The sequence below is a fragment of the Leptosomus discolor genome, chromosome Z, assembly GCF_034619465.1.
Source record: "Leptosomus discolor isolate bLepDis1 chromosome Z, bLepDis1.hap2, whole genome shotgun sequence".
In the NCBI taxonomy this organism is placed as follows: domain Eukaryota; kingdom Metazoa; phylum Chordata; class Aves; order Leptosomiformes; family Leptosomidae; genus Leptosomus; species Leptosomus discolor.
In genome coordinates, this window is record NC_141419.1 from 66,494,728 (window position 1) to 66,513,595 (window position 18,868).

The 18,868-nt window shown below is 38.3% G+C and overlaps 1 protein-coding gene across 1 annotated transcript in view; it reads left to right on the plus strand.

Annotated features, from left to right (window-relative positions):
* The window catches only part of SV2C (synaptic vesicle glycoprotein 2C), an 82,696-nt gene that overhangs the window by 12,721 nt on the left and 51,107 nt on the right, over positions 1-18,868 (plus strand). Inside the window, exon 2 of the mRNA XM_086479527.1 lies at positions 11,924-12,104. Coding sequence (XP_086335653.1) covers positions 11,924-12,104 — 181 coding nt within the window. The remainder of the gene's footprint in view (positions 1-11,923; positions 12,105-18,868) is intronic.

Consider the following 18,868-nt stretch of genomic DNA (forward strand, 5'->3'; position numbering starts at 1 on the left):
CCATATGTGCCCTCACCAAGGCAGAGTGGGAAGATAACCTCCATCGACGTGCTGGCCACACTTCTTAGGGAAGTTCTGTCCATAATCTTTTTTTTTTTTTCATTGAATAATCCAGGCTAACTCTACTCAATACTTAGACTTCTAGATGGGCACTTCCCTACCACTGACAGTAAAATGTTGTTCCTCGGCTTTCTTGAACCAATGATGCTTTTACCAAACATTTACCAGTCTTTATTCCAGCTAGTGGAAACAAAACCAAGAGGGTTTGATGATACATATGTCAAGTTATTCTAGTATTTCTTAACAAGTAAGGTTTTCTCAACAAGTAAGCTTTTCTCAAGACAGACATGTGATGGACACTGTCTTCAAAGACTTGCAGAAACTTGTTTCTTAGGCAGACAGATGTTTTTATATGACGTTTTGGGGGGGAATGGAGAAAAATGGGAGAGTAATGTAAAGTAGGAAAATTAAGAATATATAGTAAAGTGTCACTAGTTTTTAATCCGTAGTGTTAAAAAAGGTCTAGATTCTCAAGGATAGGCAAAGGTGGCCCGTGTGTAAATTTCTTTGTGTTATGTTAGCTGGACTGGAAGTATTTGCTGTATACTGGTTAGCAGTGGAGAGCTTTATATGAAGCTGAGGGAGTATGGATGAATATAACCCATGTGATGTGTGACTCTATTGTGCTGTGTAATGCTGTTGTCTGGCATTTGTCAGACCTGCTCATTTTCACAGAGCACAAGTATTTGCCTAATCTGCTAGAATTCAGGGCAATTTTCAAGGCTGGTTCTGAAGTTGCCACTAGCAATTCTTGTCAAATGCAGATCATGAACTGATAGATACAGTCATCTAAACAATTTTCCATTTAGACATTACAACAGTGCCTCCTGGCACTATCATAAATATGTAATTAAAAAGCCTGTTTAGCATCACCAGAACCTGCAGGTGTATTGGCAGCATACAGAGGATTATTCTGATCTGTTACTCTTCATTCTGACGTTGCATTAGTTAATCTGTTTCATTGACTCTAAATGGGAAAGCAGAAAGAAGATGTGGGACCATTAGCAACATTAGTTGCTGGACCATTAGTTTCCCTTTTCACTCATATGCTGCTGTGCACTAGATGAAGTAGACCATGTGTCTTAAGCACTTTGGGAGATCTGTTAGTTTCAGACTTTTATTAATTTTGGTAACCTATTCCTGATGAGATTAGGTGTAATTCAATGTCTTTTTCTGAGATCAATGGAAGGTCTTTGGTTTTTTATTTTATTTTATTTTGCTATTATTTTATTTCTTTATCAATGTTTTGGTTTTTTTTTTTTGCATCATTTCTCTTCCCCCACCCTTTCACTTCATTGGAACAAAGGTGGTAACAGCCACTGTATGGATGAAATAAAATAAAATGAAGTTATTTCCTCCCATTTAAAAGGAAAGAAGTTTACACAGTACTGGAATATAGTTACAGTAAGGAGACTTAATGGTTAATTAAACACTGATGAAACAATCAACTTTTAGCTTTAATATTTTACAGATACCTTCACTAGGAGCACAGTTTTATTAATTACTTCTCAGTATCACATGCTTTGATTTGCTGAGTTGGATGCAACTGTTAATAATATAGGTGTACATTTTTGGGGCTTTTTGTTTTAATTCAACACTAATTGAAAGTTAGTGATGTTCATGGACTCTGCTCTGTTTTGAGTCAGAAGCAGGACTAGGCAAATAAGAAATTACCTTCAGCCAAAATGAACAATTTTGGTATGAAATGACATGATTAATGTAGATGACTGTGTGGGCAATTTAAAGCTTTAGTGAAATGTATTTTTTGCTTTGAAATTTAATTAATCCTAGCACATTGCACAGTGCTATGCAGTGTTCAATCATATGCAACATTTATAATCATTCTGATACTCAGGATTGCCATGTAAGTGCATTTCAAATTGCAAAGTCACAGCAATTTCTAGCATGACAGGGTCAATTCAGAGATGGGCAAAGAGTGCATTTAATTTGCATCTAAATCTGAGAGTAGAAAAATCAGAGGAACCTCTGCAGTTGCAGTGGAAGAAAACAGGAATTAGGGGCATTAGGAGAGCTTAACTAGGTGTGTTTTATCCAGAAGCTTGTCTGGTAAGATTTTCTCAGTAATGCCAGAGGGAACTGTTGGATCAAAGGAGAAGATAGTGTGAACATAGTACGTTCAGCGATAGAACCTAGGGAATCTGTCAACAGCTTCACAACCTCACCTGGGATTACCTGAGTTTTTGATAAAGTTTATGCTCTATATATTGCATATTCATAACTACCGTCTTGCAAAATATTGTTTATACGGGAAGAAAAATACCACATATCATCTGGTTCTTACAGCCATGTGTTGCTAAATTTGAATGCTGATTGATTATTTCTGTTGTGAGTATCAAGGAAGCAGTGCTTTGGTCTTTTTCTCCATAATGCGTTGATTTAGCTAGTCAAGAAACAGCAGTATGAAATAGCAGTGTGCTGCTGTTTGCTGCAGTGATCAATACCAGTATTCTCTTTGTAAATGATTCTAATGAAGAAAATTGAATAACTCTGATCAATCTTTTATCCTGAGAAGTCTGTCATGGAATAAATAAAAATGATGCTAGCATCTGGTAGCAGACACCTTTTTTAGAGACTTAGTTATTGACATGATAATGTTCTTAAAGCAGAAGTGACAATGACAATGTACTGCAAAGGTACCAGTTTATCACATTCTCTATTTTGCTGCCTTATCAGAAAATACAGCTGTGAAGAAAATTCCCCATCCTAGCAAGTAATACATTACCTGTCACAATCTCTGCAGCTACTGAGCTTCTTCTATGCATTTATTAATTTATCTAATCTGGATCTGAGGAAAAGCAGGAGCAGTTATTCCTTTTGTTATTACAGTCTTGCAATTAAAATAATATGAGTACGCAGGAAACTCATCTGTTAAGACAGGTATTTCATTAATAAAAAAACGTGTCAGCACACCTGCTTGTGTAAATTTTAGATATATTATGAGGTGAAAATTCCTAGAACTGTAAGGAGAGTTAATAGTATATAAACTCTTAAAGCAAGAAAATATTATGTTTTTCAAAATTAACAGATGATGTAAAGGTCCAGAGCTAAATCAGCTTGTTCTGCACTTAATACATAAACCAGAAATTGTTTCATTAGCTCAGTGAAAGGAAACATGCAGGGGAAATGCCGATTTTTTTCTTGTTGGAATTAAATTGAACCTTACACCATGAACACTTCAGGTTGTAAATCTCACACCTGAGGTACAGGAAACAAATCAATAGCAGACATATTAGGCATATAAACTTAGTACAAGCATGCCAGAGGAAAACAAAAAATTAACTAATACCTGAAGGAAATTTGTGTGAATGATTGTTGTGGGACCCTTTGACTTTTACATGGGTGTTATTTCTGTTGCACCAGTGGAAAAGCTTTGGTCAAACCTTTCCAGCTCTGAGTTTTCATCTCTGGAGTTCCCCTCAGAGTGGACACACACTGGAGTAGATTAATGATTTGGAAAATACTTGTTGTTTTACTGCAAAAAAAAAAAGTGGGTTTTTTTGGGGTCTTGTTTTGGTTTGGTTTGGTTTGTATTTTTTAATTTCATGGAGATGACAGAACTGTTCTCACTTCTTGTTTCCTCCCAAGGAAAGAAAAAATGTCTTCCTGGCTCGTCTTTGACCTTTGTAAGAGCACAGTTGGGTGATGAGTTTGGGTAGACATGCCATGAGACCATTTTCAGTCTCAATGTTAAATCAAGACAAATATGTTGTAGGTATTTGTTGCTCTGAAATTTTATTGAACTAAAATTTTGTGTTGTCAAATTTTGTCTTACATTAGGTGCTTTCTGAGTATGCCATAAGTCCCATTCACTTAGTTTCAGTTGTCTTCCAACTACCTTGGAGGTTCCATAGTTGGCTTCTACATCTATTTCCCTTTTAGAGTTCAATTCTCTGGAAAATTTTGACTTGATCCTTTTCAAAGGGAAAAAAATATGGAAAATAAATGTGGTTTGTTTTTTTTTTTTTAATTTCCATTTAATATTTTGTACTTCCTCTGTCTTTGTTTTGTATTTGTGAGGCTTCTTTTAAGAAGCACAGTACTTGGCTACCTCATGACAATTTCCCTTTGATTAAATCAATCATCAAATTATGCCTGTCATACTACTACGAGCCTGTATTGTTCAAATTGCTTGTGTTGCTGATGATGTTTTTCCCCTATTTTCTTAAAGATTGTAAAGAGGTTTGCACATATTCCTGTGTATGCTGGTCAACTAAGTCCGCTCAGCTTTGCTTTCAGTTCCGTTTTCCTGACTTCCATTGTTGAGTTCCTCTATTGCAGTTCATCAGTATGGTCTGAGAACAGGATCGTTTTGTCTGAGAACCAGATATAGTTCACTTGATTTCTATTTATGTGACGTTTCTGGGTTGGTATCAGATTGAATGACATCAGATGTTTGTAAGTGTGTCTGAAAGTAGTGTAAGGAGGTTGTTTTCTTTCTTTCTGTTGATGGAACAGAGACTATTTATTGTGCTGTTTTTATTTGATTGATTTGAGCTATGAATTGTATGCTATGTCTCTTGGTAGCCTTTACATCATAGTATTTCCCTTGGTTGTTTTCCTATGTAAATACTAGAAAAATGGATTTTTAGAAATTAACAAACATTTTTTAAAACTTGTTTTAGTTTGAAACAATATGCTTTAGTTTTCTTCCCTTCATGAAAACATTATTTTTTTCTGTATTGCTCAGCATGTTTTAGAAGAAGAGATGAGGTTGTCTTTTTTCCCACTGATCTCACTGGGATTCAGTATCTTCCTTTGTTTCAATGAGCATGAATTTATATCTTTCTTTAGTTATCACTGGAGACAAAGTTGTCCTTTTTTACTGACTGTGAAGGATATCCAGAATATTTTGTGCACTAGGCAACTGGAAAAATATGTAAAAGCTAAGTGGTCTGTCGTGCGAAGCCCTATCACTTTGGAATCATTATTATTATTAGAGAACTAAACATACATGTTACTCAGTTGCAAGTCACACTTGAAGGTCCAAGAATCACTTTGGTGTGATAGACACTGTACAAACTTTTATATTGAGATTGAAGAGCCTCAGCATTCATTTTAAAATAGCTTTATATCTTTCAGGTATTTAAAGACATAAATCCTATTACCGTGATTGCTAAAAATAATGCTAATAATGTAATAGTAAGTAAAACTTGACTGTTTGTAAATATATATTAAGCAAAAGAGCAAAAAGCTTCAAAACAAATGTGTAATTAAGCATCTGCACTAGAGAGTATGAAATTGCAAATTGAAGCCTGTCTGCAGCTGTCATGAAAGGGAATGCAGGAGGAGTAGATTAGTCTGAAAAGTAGTAATAGAAAAAGAGCCTGATATGCTGCGGCATTTGGAGATTTGCATATATTGCATATTATTAGGTAAGAGCAATCATTTAACATCTGAAGTTAAGACAGAAAATTATTTCCATGGGAAACAGCTAGCATTTGGATAAAGGAAACCCATGGCTTGAGAAGTCTTGAACTTGCAAAGACTCATGCAAAATTTCAATTTTAGTTAATATGATGGCCAGCTCACTTGTTTGTTGGAAAACTACCAATCAACTTTTTGAGATGGCTGCACAATTGATGTTCTACTCCTTCAACAACTTACACCTTAAAATTTTACTATTCCATAAATGTTGAGCTTGTTGTTCCATCACTTCAAGCACTGTTTAGCGTTAAGAAAAAATTGTGGTTGTGGAAGAATATTAGTTTGTGGCAATTCTTTATCTAATAATGTTGGAGTGTTAGTACCTCTGAGGTGGTGAATGGCATAGTACAACAAATAAAAACTGAAGATCCAATATTCTGACTACACAGATGGGTTTAGACACCCAAAGACTTTAGAAAATTGAATTCTTCTGCTGGTTCCGGAGTTATTACAGTTTTCTTATATTTGTTGTCTTGATGGAAAAGTATTTGCTTTAATTACCTCCTATTATAAACAGTAAATTAGTTGATACATTTGACTGAAGTTAGTCGCTGCACGGGTTGCAATTCTTTTCAAAGGATTTTCTGAATAAAGAAATTAACAACAGACTATAATTAAGTATAGTTCTGAAAGATTATCATTTTAAACTATGAATATGCTGTTTATCAGGGTTAAAACAAAGATAAATCTGGGTATTCTTACTCATTATGCTACTCACAGGCAATGGAGTCCTTCACTACAAATTGTTATATTCTACACAATAGCATATGTGAAGATCCTAGTACAATTAAATAAAATACTGATTAAAGTACAGTATAGTTCTTATGAAAGGAGTTTTTCTCCTCTTGGAGCTGTCTTAGAACCATGTTACAATCTCATTTTCCAAAATATAAATAATATTTTAATCTTATTTTTTGGAGTCTTTTTTTGAATGAGACTACTTTCTCCAATTGTTTGAAATGCATTCATTCCTCACTCAGACAAATGACTCAAACAACACAACGGAAAAAAACTTCAGGCTAGTTTTATATCTACTTTATAATAGGTGTGGTAAAGCAAAAGACAACCATCAGTGAGTCCCATACCCTCAGCCTCTGTTGCAAGGACATCTGACTTTACTTTCACTGCTTTCTTTTCTCACAGTGAAGGATACACTTGCAGATGATTTTCTCAGAAGGGTTTGGCTATCATTTAGATAGCAGACTATGAATTGCAGTAGACAGTGGCACACAATGAAATTATGGCAGCACAAGGGGTAAAATACTGTTTAACCAAACCTCAGTGACTGATCATGCGTGTATTCTGATCCCATTCCTTAAATTACCCATAGCTAGCATTTGGATACTGAGGGAATTCTTGTTCAGCTGCTTTGTAAGGTTAAGCTGTTGCTAGCAACCTGAAAGATGCTACATGCACATCTGTTTAAAAAATATCTAGCTACCTGGAAACCAAAATGTGTGCATGGTGTAAACCTATTTCAGACTGGGGTCCCCACATCTGAAGAGGTTGCAAGCAAGTATTTTTGTACATTTGTACAAAGGAGGAAAGTCATTGAAGAGTCATGTAGAATTTCTTCTGTGGAAAGAAAACACAGGTTGTTAAAACTTGGTGAAAGATCAATAGAAGAGAATATTCATTTTAGCATGGTTTGAGATACTTTTCAGCTGCCACTTGCCTCTTCTCGGTGTCTTTCCACCAAATGACAGTGACATTACACTTTACTTTGTGGGGAAAATCAGACTTGGTAGTCTTTGTATTTTAAAATAAACTTTAATTTTTAGAAATATATTTCTAGGACCATGCTGTATGTCAAATCAGTTTGTGTCTTGTGCTATATAAACTAACTTTTTAGAGGCACAAGTGTGCCGTACCAAAAATAAAAATAAAAGCAGCCAGTTTTGTCATCAGTAGTAGCTGCCCAAAATTGAGTACCACCCTCAGGATGACATGCTAGATTAAAATCTATATGCATATATGTACACCCATACAATTACTGTTTTAATGGCCTGTGTTTAAAGGCAATGAAAAAAGGGAGCAAGCTCTGACCAACAACAAGATATTTCATTTTTACATCTATAAATTATTCAAAATGCACTATGTGATTTATGAAAGGTATACAAAAAATATTAGTTTTCCTTGGGAGATCTATGTTCTGATCAGTGGCATGACATAATAAACAAGAGCTACAAAGGTTGGAAAAGAAGAGATGCTGAAGGGTAAAATGATAATCTGATCTCATTGGTTACTTGCATTTCTTAGATTGTTGTTCAGCTATTTTAACTGTTCAAAGTTCTCCTTTACCATTTGTCACTTTCATGGCTTATTGTAAATATTGCTGCGGGGGAGAAAAGTCTTAAGGAATGACTTGAAAGTGCTGCAGGCAGGGTTATATTCTGTGTAGAGAGACAGAAAATATGAAAAAGAAAGACATGAAGGTACACTGAGACAGGTATCATTGATAGCTGTGGAAGGTTCAGGATGGAAGGGACAGAGATCTTTGGTGGGTGAGAGGGTCTGCAAGGCAATTAGGAAAAAATTCAAAGTTAATGTAATGGGAAAGAGTAAGCTAGTGGTACAGCTCAGAGAGCAGCTTATTTATAACAGTTTATTGATAGGAGAAGAATACTGTTTTTAGCAGCATCTATTGAATGTTCTTCAGGAGAATTACATGGACATAAGAGAGGCAAAAGCACAGTACAATGACCAAAGGACTTGTCATAAAAAATAAAGATTAATGTTTTTAAACTCAAGACTCGGAAATTTTTTTTTCATTGTTCATAGTGTTGTGGAATTTCTGTGCATCACAAGGAAAGTAGTTACTTGGGAAAACTGAGATTATTTGCATAAAATATTTCAAAGTTATCTATATAAAAAAGTACAAAACTGTTTAATTTGCGTTCTCTGAGTATTTCTAATATCAGAATGTTGACTGGGAAAGCCCAAAAACATTTATGTGTGAAAGTATGCAAGCAATTTCACTTTAAGAGTAAAAATCAACCATTTTATTTGCCTTTTTGAAATCAGTCTGCTGGAAACGCAGCTATTGAACTATTTTTGCTAACTTCTTTCACCTAATATTGACAAGCAAACACCAGCTCTGCTGGATGGAGTTTCCAAACTGCTTGTGAGTACTGGTCTACCTGCAGTGTGGTATAGTAACCTTGCCCACAGGAGAGATCGTACTGCAGTCGAGCAAATATGCTAAGCCACTCACCAAGCTTTGTCTCTTTAGGACCAGAAAATGTACGAGCTGTGTGTGCATTCTCAGGAAAATCTCAATTATTGGAATAAAAATTTCTGATCAGAATGAAGGAGCTGTCTGGTAAAGGTCTGTTGCTAAACACCTCTAAAGCAAAAACAATATTGTAGTGTTTGTGTCCTTCCTGGCTGAGGAAAAAGAACAAACATACCTTAGTAATTCTGCAAATTCTGGATTTACCTACATTTGCATTAATATCCTTTTATTAATATATAATAAATACATAATTAATATTAAGATGCCAGTAATAGCTACAAAATGTCCATTGTCACAATTTGTCCTGAAAAGATATTTAACTATTGTTCTTAAGAATCTTGTTGGTCTTGCTTAGGTAAAGAAAGATAGTTAATGCTCCTGTGACAAGCAACAATGGATCTTTCAGCCTGTCCTGAGTGACTCATGGAGAAGACAGTCAGTCTAGAAATATCCTGTTCTTCTTTTATGTTCGCTAAAAAGGCAGCTGGAGAAAAGACTGATTTGCTGGTATACGTCACAATCAATGGCAAATGGAATTGATAAAACCAGCATACTTACCTAACCAAAGTATCTCCTTCCCCTCTCTGCCCTGATGAGGCCACGTCTGGAGTACTGTGTCCAGTTCCAGGTTCCCCAGTTCAAGAGGGACAGGGAACTACTGGAGACAGTCCAGTGGAGGGCTACTAAGATGATGAGGGGGTTGGAGCATCTCCCTTATGAGGAAAGGCTGAGACACCTGGGTCTGTTTAGCCTGGAGAAGAAAAGACTGAGAGGAGACCTTATTAATGCTTATAAATATCTAAAGGGTGGGTATCAGGAGGATGTGGCCAGGCTCTTCTCAGTGGTGCCCAGTGACAGGACAAGCAGCAACTGGCATAAAACTGCAGCACAGGAGGTTCCACCTGAACATGAGGAAAAACTTCTTTACATTAAGGGTGACAGAGCACTGGCACAGGCTGCCCAGGGAGGTTGTGGAGGCTTCTTCCCTGGAGATGTTCAAAACCCCCTGGATGCAGTCCTGTGCAACCTGCTGTAGGTGACCCTGCTTTAGCAGGGGGATTGGACTGGATGATCTCCAGAGGTCCCTTCCAACCCCTGCCATTCTGTGATTCGGTGATCTCGCTAAAATATTTTAACACAATGTGTATTTCACCAAATGTTTTAAAACAATGTCTCATAAGGAAGCAGCAGTGGAAACTACTTGTACAAAGCATTTTGGGTTGCATGAAACCCTGCAGATGTCCGCACTTCAGATGTTAACATCTGGAATTCCAAGAAGGCCAATGGCATCCTGGGATGTATGAGAAGGGGTGTGGTTAGTAGGTCGAGAGAGGTTCTCCTCCCCCTCTACTCTTGCCCTGGTGAGACCGCATCTGGAATAGTGTGTCCAGTTCTGGGCCCTTCAGTTCAAGAAGGACAAGGAACTGCTTGAAAGAGTCCAGCGCAGAGCCACACAGATGGTTAAGGGGGTGGAACATCTCCCTCACAATGAAAGGCTGAGGGAGCTGGGTCTCTTTAGCTAGAAGAAGAGGAGACTGAGGGGTGACCTCATCAATGTTTATAAATATGTAAAGAGCAAGTGTCAGGAGGATGGAGCTGGGCTCTTCTCAGTGATGGCCAATGACAGGACAAGGGGCAACGGGTGCAAGCTGGAGCATGGGAGGTTCCACACTAACATAAGGAAAAAGTTTTTCACTGTGAGGGTGACAGAACACTGGAACAGACTGCCCAGAGAAGCTGTGGAGTCTCCTTCTCTAGAGACATTCAAAACCCCCTGGACGCGTTCCTGTGTGATCTACTCTAGGTGATCCTGCTCTGGCATTGGGGGTTGGACTAGAAGATCTTTCGAGGTCCCTTCCAACCCCTAACATTCTGTGATTCTGTGAAAATACTGATGAGGGACCTCTATGTTAATACGAAGATAACCAAGTCCAGGCATTTAGGTGTTTTTTTCACCTTTCCCTTCCAACTACCTTCTGCAGGGCAGAGGTGATTCCTTTGGAGGCCAGAATTTTACACAACAGCAATTAAAGCCCATCAGAGTTTCTGGGGAACTTGTTTGTTCTTGTGGCTGACTGAAAAGAGATGCAGGACAAGGATTGCTAGTATTTTAGTTGCTTCCAGCTACTTTTTATTTAATTCCTGCTCTGTAGTAGATGTATAAAATGGTAGCAACTGCTAGGTAGATAAAACCCAATCTGGGAATTACTTCAGTAAGAAAGTAGGTGGAAAAAGAATTACATGTATCAAATAAAATGCGAATTTGTTTAGTTCTGTCCAAAGCTTGGGAAGTACGTTTTCTTCTGACAGCCTAATCAATGTGTTGTGCATCTTCGCCATAAGTCCCACAGAAAGTTTGACCCCAGAAAGGAAGTAATGTACAATATGCAAAGATGTGAATGGTCAAAGTGGTAAATATTCCAACTTACCTTTCTGTGAGAAAGTACTTCATATTGAAAACATCATTAAAGTTAAAAAAAAAAAAAAAAAAAATCACCCCAAAATAATTTTCCCCTATCTTATTTTAGTGTATGTAGCTAACCTGTAATGTATCTGTTCAAAATTCTTTGGCAAAAAAACCCTCAAAACCACATTCCACTGCTTTTCTGTATACAGGACAGTGCCTTTTTAAATAAAGCAGTACACTGAAGTAGGAGGGAGGAAAAAAACCATCAAGCTGGACATCTTTTATTCTTAGATCTCAAATTGGAAGTGTCTGCTTACAATCAGCTTCCTTTAGACTTAGCACACTTTACTCACAGTGACTAATCCCCTACAGGACAGTTTATAGTCTAGAAATGTTCAGACAAATTGTTTCTGTAGGGGAAGTTACAATTCTTGCAGTATTCAACATAAATGCAGTTTATTACTGAAGAAATAGCAGCACCCTTTCTCACATTCAGTCTTATTTGCCTGTATTTTAATTGGTTTAGTTAGAGGTACCTTGTTTAATAACTGTATTAAGCTTCGGTGTGTCTGGTAACAGATAACAAAGACAGAGTAGGAAATCTGTTCTCCCTGGATACATTTGCAAAGTTATGCATATAATTTCTATTCACTGAGAAAGGAGACATTTATCTCTATGCTGTTTGTTTTGTAACTATAGATCAACTATTTCTGGTGTGGTCAATTGTGGTCAGTTATGTAGCTCACAAAACATCATCTCTTTTTTATCTATTGCAGGTAGCATAGTGTACCTTGGGATGATGGTGGGGGCATTCTTCTGGGGAGGCTTGGCAGACAAGGTGGGAAGGAGACAGTCACTCCTGATATGCATGTCTGTCAATGGATTCTTTGCCTTCCTTTCATCATTTGTCCAGGGCTATGGCTTCTTCCTCTTCTGTCGCTTGTTTTCTGGATTTGGGTAAGCTCCTTTTGTTTTGTTCATTTCCACAATTTTGTGTGTTATTAAATCTTTCCTGTTTGCAAAAGCACATTTTTTGATGTAGAAATATAGTCTGTGTCAGCGGCAAGAGAATTAAACAAAGTGGCTACTACACTCTTAAATAACCACCTGAAGGGGAAGAATAATGTTTTTAGGGGAAAGACACAGACTGCAAATTTTGAGATTGAGTTCTGGGATTTTTTGTAACAGACTTGCTTTGTGAGCTTGATCAACTTGCTTAACTCTTTTATGCTTCAGCTTTCTATGTATTGCTGGTTCAGGCAGCAAAATAAAACCCTCCTTACAGATGTACCTTAAGATTTCAGTAATATTTGTAAAGTTTCTACTATCTTCATGTGCATAATATTGTTTATAATACCACTGCAGTCAAGATCGTCAAATTTAAAATGGGGCCCCAGAGTGCACCAAACGTTATTACTCTCTCCAGAAGAATGGTGTTTGTGGCTCTATGTTTGCTTTTCTTTTCATTTAAATAACTTCTTAGTTGCAGGAAAAGTTTAAGATATTGTAAAGGGTCATTTAAGTTTATAATGTTAAATTTCCATGAGCAGCGACTGAGATACACAAGTGAATTACTACGAGAAATCTAGCTTTACTGCATCCTTGGATAATCAAGACCTCTGTTCTGCAGAGCAGTTAGTTTAGCACTTCTGGTAATTGCTTGATTCAGATCAAAAGTCCCAATTACAATTCCATTTCAGGCCACTATCAATCTTTAGGATGCTGAACAGACAGGAGCTGGTGAGAGCATAGCATGCTGTGTTGTAAAGACATGCACATGAAGTCCACCGCTTCTATGGTTTGTTGGCTGTAGTTTATGTAGCCATAGTGCACTAACACTGTTGTATGATGTTTGTGGTTTTAGAAACCTCTTGAACTGGCCTGAAGCAGGGTAGGGCTAGACACCCAAATCAAAAAGGAATTACCATAGTGCTAGGTACTATTATACTGTTTTAGGAAGGGGGATGGAAGGGCAAGGGGAGAGATGAAGGAGATGTGAGGAGTCCTCTTGCTAGAGGAGTCTCATTAGTCTGTCGCCAAATTGTCAGATACTACTTTAAAAGAGATCAAGAGGAAATGGCAATTGTTCTAATTCTTAAAATAAACTTAGAAAACAAAACAAAAAAATCCCATCCAGCTTCTTTACATGTGTTTCATATCATAGGTCACTATCAGTTCCAGGTACTGTGTTTCATCTCTCCATAGAGGAACATTGATCATGTTGCATGACACTTTCACACTTCCAGGATCCTGTCAAGGTCCAGAAGCTTGTATTGCTACTTAGCCTGCCCAATTCATGAGGGTAGTACTGAACCCTTGTGCCACAAAGGTTTGTCTTTTGGCAAACAGATTTGTGACATAGTTGTCTTTCACCCAGCTTGTCCCTCTTGGTGTATAAGGCAAAATATGTATTTGCAGAGAGTTATCTGGACAATTTCATGTCATTAAAAGTCAATAAAATATTAAGAAATATTCCAAAGACATAAAATCATTTAGATGTATAGAGTTTAAACCAGTCTGTTATCTTCTAGATAATACAAAAATAGATTAAGAAGCATGAAAAATAAAACCAGCATCTGATAGAAGATTTTATGTATAAAAAATACTATAAAATAGATTCTTCTCAGATTCTCTTGCAGTTAAAATCTATTGTAGAAAAGACTGCTCAGGGAAAAATATCCCTTCAAATAATTTTTTTGGGGGGTTTTGCATCTGAAAACCCTAAAACTAGTAAAAATTTTGAGTGTAAAAAAGTGATTTGAAATACAAAACCATGTAAATAATACTAAGATATTGCTGGGTGAAGGGCATTGAGGGATATGAAAGTCTGAAAGGGGAGCTTAAGCTAATGAAAAGAATAAAGAAATGCTGGACAGTCTGCAAAATCATTTCCTTTTACAGAAAATAGTATCATAACTGTGATTCTTCTGTCAATTAATCCAAAATCAAAACTCCAAAGGAAATTGAATCCAAAAGCCTGATAAAGGTCTAGGAGGGCTTTAGACACGGTTTCCTACAAAGTAAAAAGAACCAGACAAGCAACTGTGAGCTATATTCATCATTAGCCAATGTGGGAATGTACAAAGATTTATCATCAAAAAGCACCTTGTTAGATCTGTCTTTGAAATTGTCAAAGGAAGGTTTCTCTAATATCAGAACATGACTCATAACATCACTGTTAACTTGAATAGAACTGGAGCTGTTGCCTACTCAACACTGCCACTGTGAAGTATTATTCTTAGGCAGAGAATCTTATTTAACCTCTGTTACCAAAAAAAAATTATTTATTTAATCTAAGCTATTAGTTTACTATTTTTGATACTTTTAGATTGTTTTAGATGCAGATTTTCTAAGTACAACAATGCTTAGAGCTTAGAATAAAATACTTGAAAGTGCACTGTATATTTGTATTATCCCAGCAAATTTCAATTTTATTGCTTTGAAACAACAGAAGATGATACAATTTGAGAAAATGTATCATGCTTATCCGTCCCAAATGTCACTTCTGAAAGTAATTAAAGTTTTCATGCAGTAAAAAGCTAGCTGAAATAAATATTTTGAGAAGAAATACAGTTTAGAAATTCTTCAGACAACCTCATATGTTTGGTCCCAGATGAAACTGATTCTTTTTCATGAGCAAAGTAAAAAGTGCTAAATAAGTGTGTCTTGTTTTACAAACCAGACATTATGTTCAGACTGCAGAGATTCCTTTTAATTTGCCAAAATTGCCAGTTTGGCCAAATTTCTCCTCCAAGCCCACAGAAATATTAGGAAATACAGCTCAGATGTGGTTAACATACGCAATGAAAAGCTCTTAAGAAGACTTTTCCCTGCCCATTGCCCCTTGTGAATAAGAGTCTCTCTCGACAGGTACTATCATATAGTGTTTCTTTTCCAGAAGATGTTAGATTATACTTTGTTAAACCTGAAACTTACCTTTCTTAACAGCTTTCTTAACCCTTTCTAAGAAAATATCCCTAAAGCTACCTGCAGTACTCCTTCCACATTACTGGGCTCTATCAAAGAGTACTGGTGTCAATGTAGTAGCACTAAACTCATCACAGATCTTTTCTGAAATTCTTCACACTCCTGTAAGGAATAAACAGTTAGCAAAAATCTGAAACTATGGATGAAGTTTCTTGTAACTAGCTTTTTGAGGTGATTGCCTGTGCAAATCCACCCATGCTGACTGTTACCATCACTTTTATGTATTTTGTATAGTGGCAAGAAACTCGTAGTGTTATATATCCTCCTTCTCTTAATGGCCGAGACAGAAAGGACATGCAAGCAGTTCATATGCATAACAACTGTAAAAACATTCCAGCAGAGATATGGACCATGTGGACACAGCACAAGATGGCTGGCCTACACAAGCAGCTGCCTTTAGGAACTTCAGATCTAGACCAACAGGCTGCTGTGTCATCAGTATTGAGTATCATGTTGTATTTATCTTTTACCTCTTCATACCCACTTGTTCCATTTCTTTCTCAGGAAATACCTTGTGTCCTCTCACCCTCAAAAGGTTGTAATCCTGCCACCTCTAATTCTTCTCCAGCTCCCAGCTGTCTCACACCCATGGTTATCAGTGTTTTTACACTGTGAGCTAAAGAATAGCTCTGCAGGTGACTGGCTTCAAAGCTGATAGCATCTGCCAAAAGGCTAGATATGCTTTGCAGTCAAGACAAGGAAGCAGCTGGCAAGGTTTGAGCTTTCCAGATAGCTTAGATCAAGCCCTTGTAGCTTCAGCTATATGTAGAGTTTGACTAATGTAAACCTCTTAGGAAGACCAATAAGGAAAACACGTAAATAAGGTAGAAAGCCTACATGACAGAAAGCAATCAAAAGAAAAAATACAGAATCATAGAATCATTTAGGTTGGAAAAGACCTTTAAGACCATTGAGTCAACCATTAACCTAATACTGTCAAGTGCACCACTACACCATATACCTAAGCACCACGTCTACACACCTTTTAAATGCCTCCAGGAATGGTGACTCCACCACTTCCCTGGACAGACTGTTCCAGTGCTTAATCACCTTCTTCAGTGAAGAAGTTTTTCCTAATGTCCAATCTAAACCTCCCCTAGTGCAACTTGAGGCCATTTCCTTTTGTCCTATCGCTTGTTACTTGGGAGAAGAGACCAACCCCCACCTCACCACAGCCTCCTTTCAGGTAGTTGTAGAGAGCAATAAGGTCTCCCCTCAGCCTCCTCTTCTCCAGGCTAAACAGCCCCAGTTCCCTTAGCTGCTCCTAATAATACCTGTTCTCCAGACCCCTCACCAGCTTCGTTGCCCTTCTCTGGACACGCTCCAGCACCTCAATGTCCTTCTTGCAGTGAGGGGCCCAAAAGCGCACACAGTATTCGAGGTGCGGCCTCACCAGTGCCCAGCACAGGGGCACAATCACCTCCCTACTCCTGCTGGCCACACTGTTGCTGATACAGGCCAGGATGCTGTTGGCCTTCTTGGCCACCTGGGCACACTGCCGGCTCCTGTTCAGCGGGCTGTCAACCAGCACCCCCAGGTCCTTTTCCGACAGGCAGCCTTCCAGCCACTCCTCCCCAAGCCTGTAGCGCTGCATGGGGTTGTTCTGACCCAAGCACAGGACCCGGCACCTGGCCTTGTTAAACTTCATAGAGCTGACCATGGCCCATTGATCCAGCCTGTCTAGATCCCTTTGTAGAGCCTTTCTACTCTCAAGCAGCAGATCAACACTCCCATCCAACTTGGTGTCATCTGGAAACTTACTGAGAGAGCACTCAACTCCCTCATCCAAATCATTGATGAAGATATTATACAAGACTGGCTCCAATAGTGAGCCCTGGGGAACACCAACTGTGACTGGCTGCCAACTGGATTGAACTCCATTCACCACAACTCTTTGGGCCCATCCATACAGCCAGTTTTTTACCCAGTGAAGAGTATGCCTGACGAAGCCACGAGCAACTAGTTTCTCCAGGAGGATGCTGTGGGAAACAGTGTCAAAAGCTTTACTAGAGTCTAGGTAGACAACATCTACAGCCTTTCCCTCATCCACTAAGTGGGTCACCTGGTCATAGAATGACATCTGGTTAGCCACGCAGGACCTGCTTTTCAGGACTGGACAGTCAGGACTGGGCCTGATCACCTGGTTGTCCTGTACATGCCATGGGATGGCACTCAAAATGATCTGCTCCACAACCTTCCCCAGCACCAAGGTCAGACTAGCAGGCCTGTAGTTCCCCAGATCCTCCTTCTGGCCTTTCTTGAAGCTAGGCATCACATTTGCTAACCTCCAGTCAACTGGGACCTCCCTGGTTAGTCAGGACTGATAAATGATGGAAAGCAGCTGATAAATGATGGAAAGCAGCTTGGTGAGCACTTCCGCCAGATCCCTCAGTACCCTTGGGTGGATCCCATCTGGCCTCACAGACTCGTGTGTAGCAGGTTGCTAACCATTTCCCCTTGGATTATGCTTCTGCTTCACATCACCCACAAGTCCTTCTCTGAGGTGAACAACAGGTCCAGTGGGCCACCTTCCCTAGTTGTCTGCCTCACCAGCTATCAGGAAGTTCTCTTTCACGCACTCCAGGAACCTCCTGGACTGTTTCCCCTCTGCTGTATTATATTTCCAGCACACACCTGCTAAGTCGAATCCCCCCCATGAGAACAAGGGCTACCAATTGTGAGAACTTTCCCAGCTGCTTATAGAATATTTCATCTGCCTCTTCATCCTGGTCGTGCAGTCTATAACAGCCTCCCACCATGACATCTACCCTTCAACTAAATACTTGGAAAGAGCAATGAAAAAGAAGAAGGAGGAGAAGGAGAAAGAGAAGAAGAAAGAATAAGAATAAGATGAAGAAGGAGGAGAAGATCTGCAAAAGAAAGGGTACATAAACAATGATTTTGTGATTACCAATACTGGCAGATCTGAAAGCATTTTATCTGACATATCTAGCTGAGCAAGAACTGCAGACAAATTTTTTGCAATTATGTGCTTGAATTTGACATCGAATTTGACTTAATTTTTTTAAATAATGTTGTGTAAATTTGAGGAATGAGTTATTTACTTGTCAGTTCAGCTTCCATCAGAACTGACAGCTAAATCTTTATCACGAGGACTCTTTTGATATTAATAGCATACAGGCAACGTGTGTACTTGAAAGTCAACTTCTCTAGTATGCATAGTGCAAAGACGCATTTGTATATACACATGGGTGGAATGATCAGCAAAGCTTAGTCTATAGCATGCTCCAGTTGTGTAGGGCTTTATCCAGCAGTTCTCAAGGAGAACAAGTCAATATGGCTGCTCACTCTTAGATGCTTTGCCAGTCTAATGGCAGTTATAAAATGAAAACAACAGAGATGTTTTTAAATGAGATTTGTGGTAGTGGGGGTAGAGAACTATTAATAAGAAGAGGGAAAAGCAGGTGCAATTAGATAGGGAAGGACAAAGGGTGGTGGGCTACTTCCAAATCTCGGGAGTTTGACACTGAATCTGTGTTTTGAGCTCTATGACTTTTTAACAAATTACAAATAACAAGGTGACAACTTGCAAATGCCATCTCACACAGGCACTGACTTTATTTTTAGTCTGGATGTTGTCCAATTTTGAAAGAGAAGAAGATAAGGCGTTTCAGAAGAACAGCGTCCTGCCTTGTGCATTTAGTATTCTGTATGGTTTTTTTCCTAATTATCTCTATTCCTTGTACGTTTTGCATTTCAAGCACTTTTGGCTA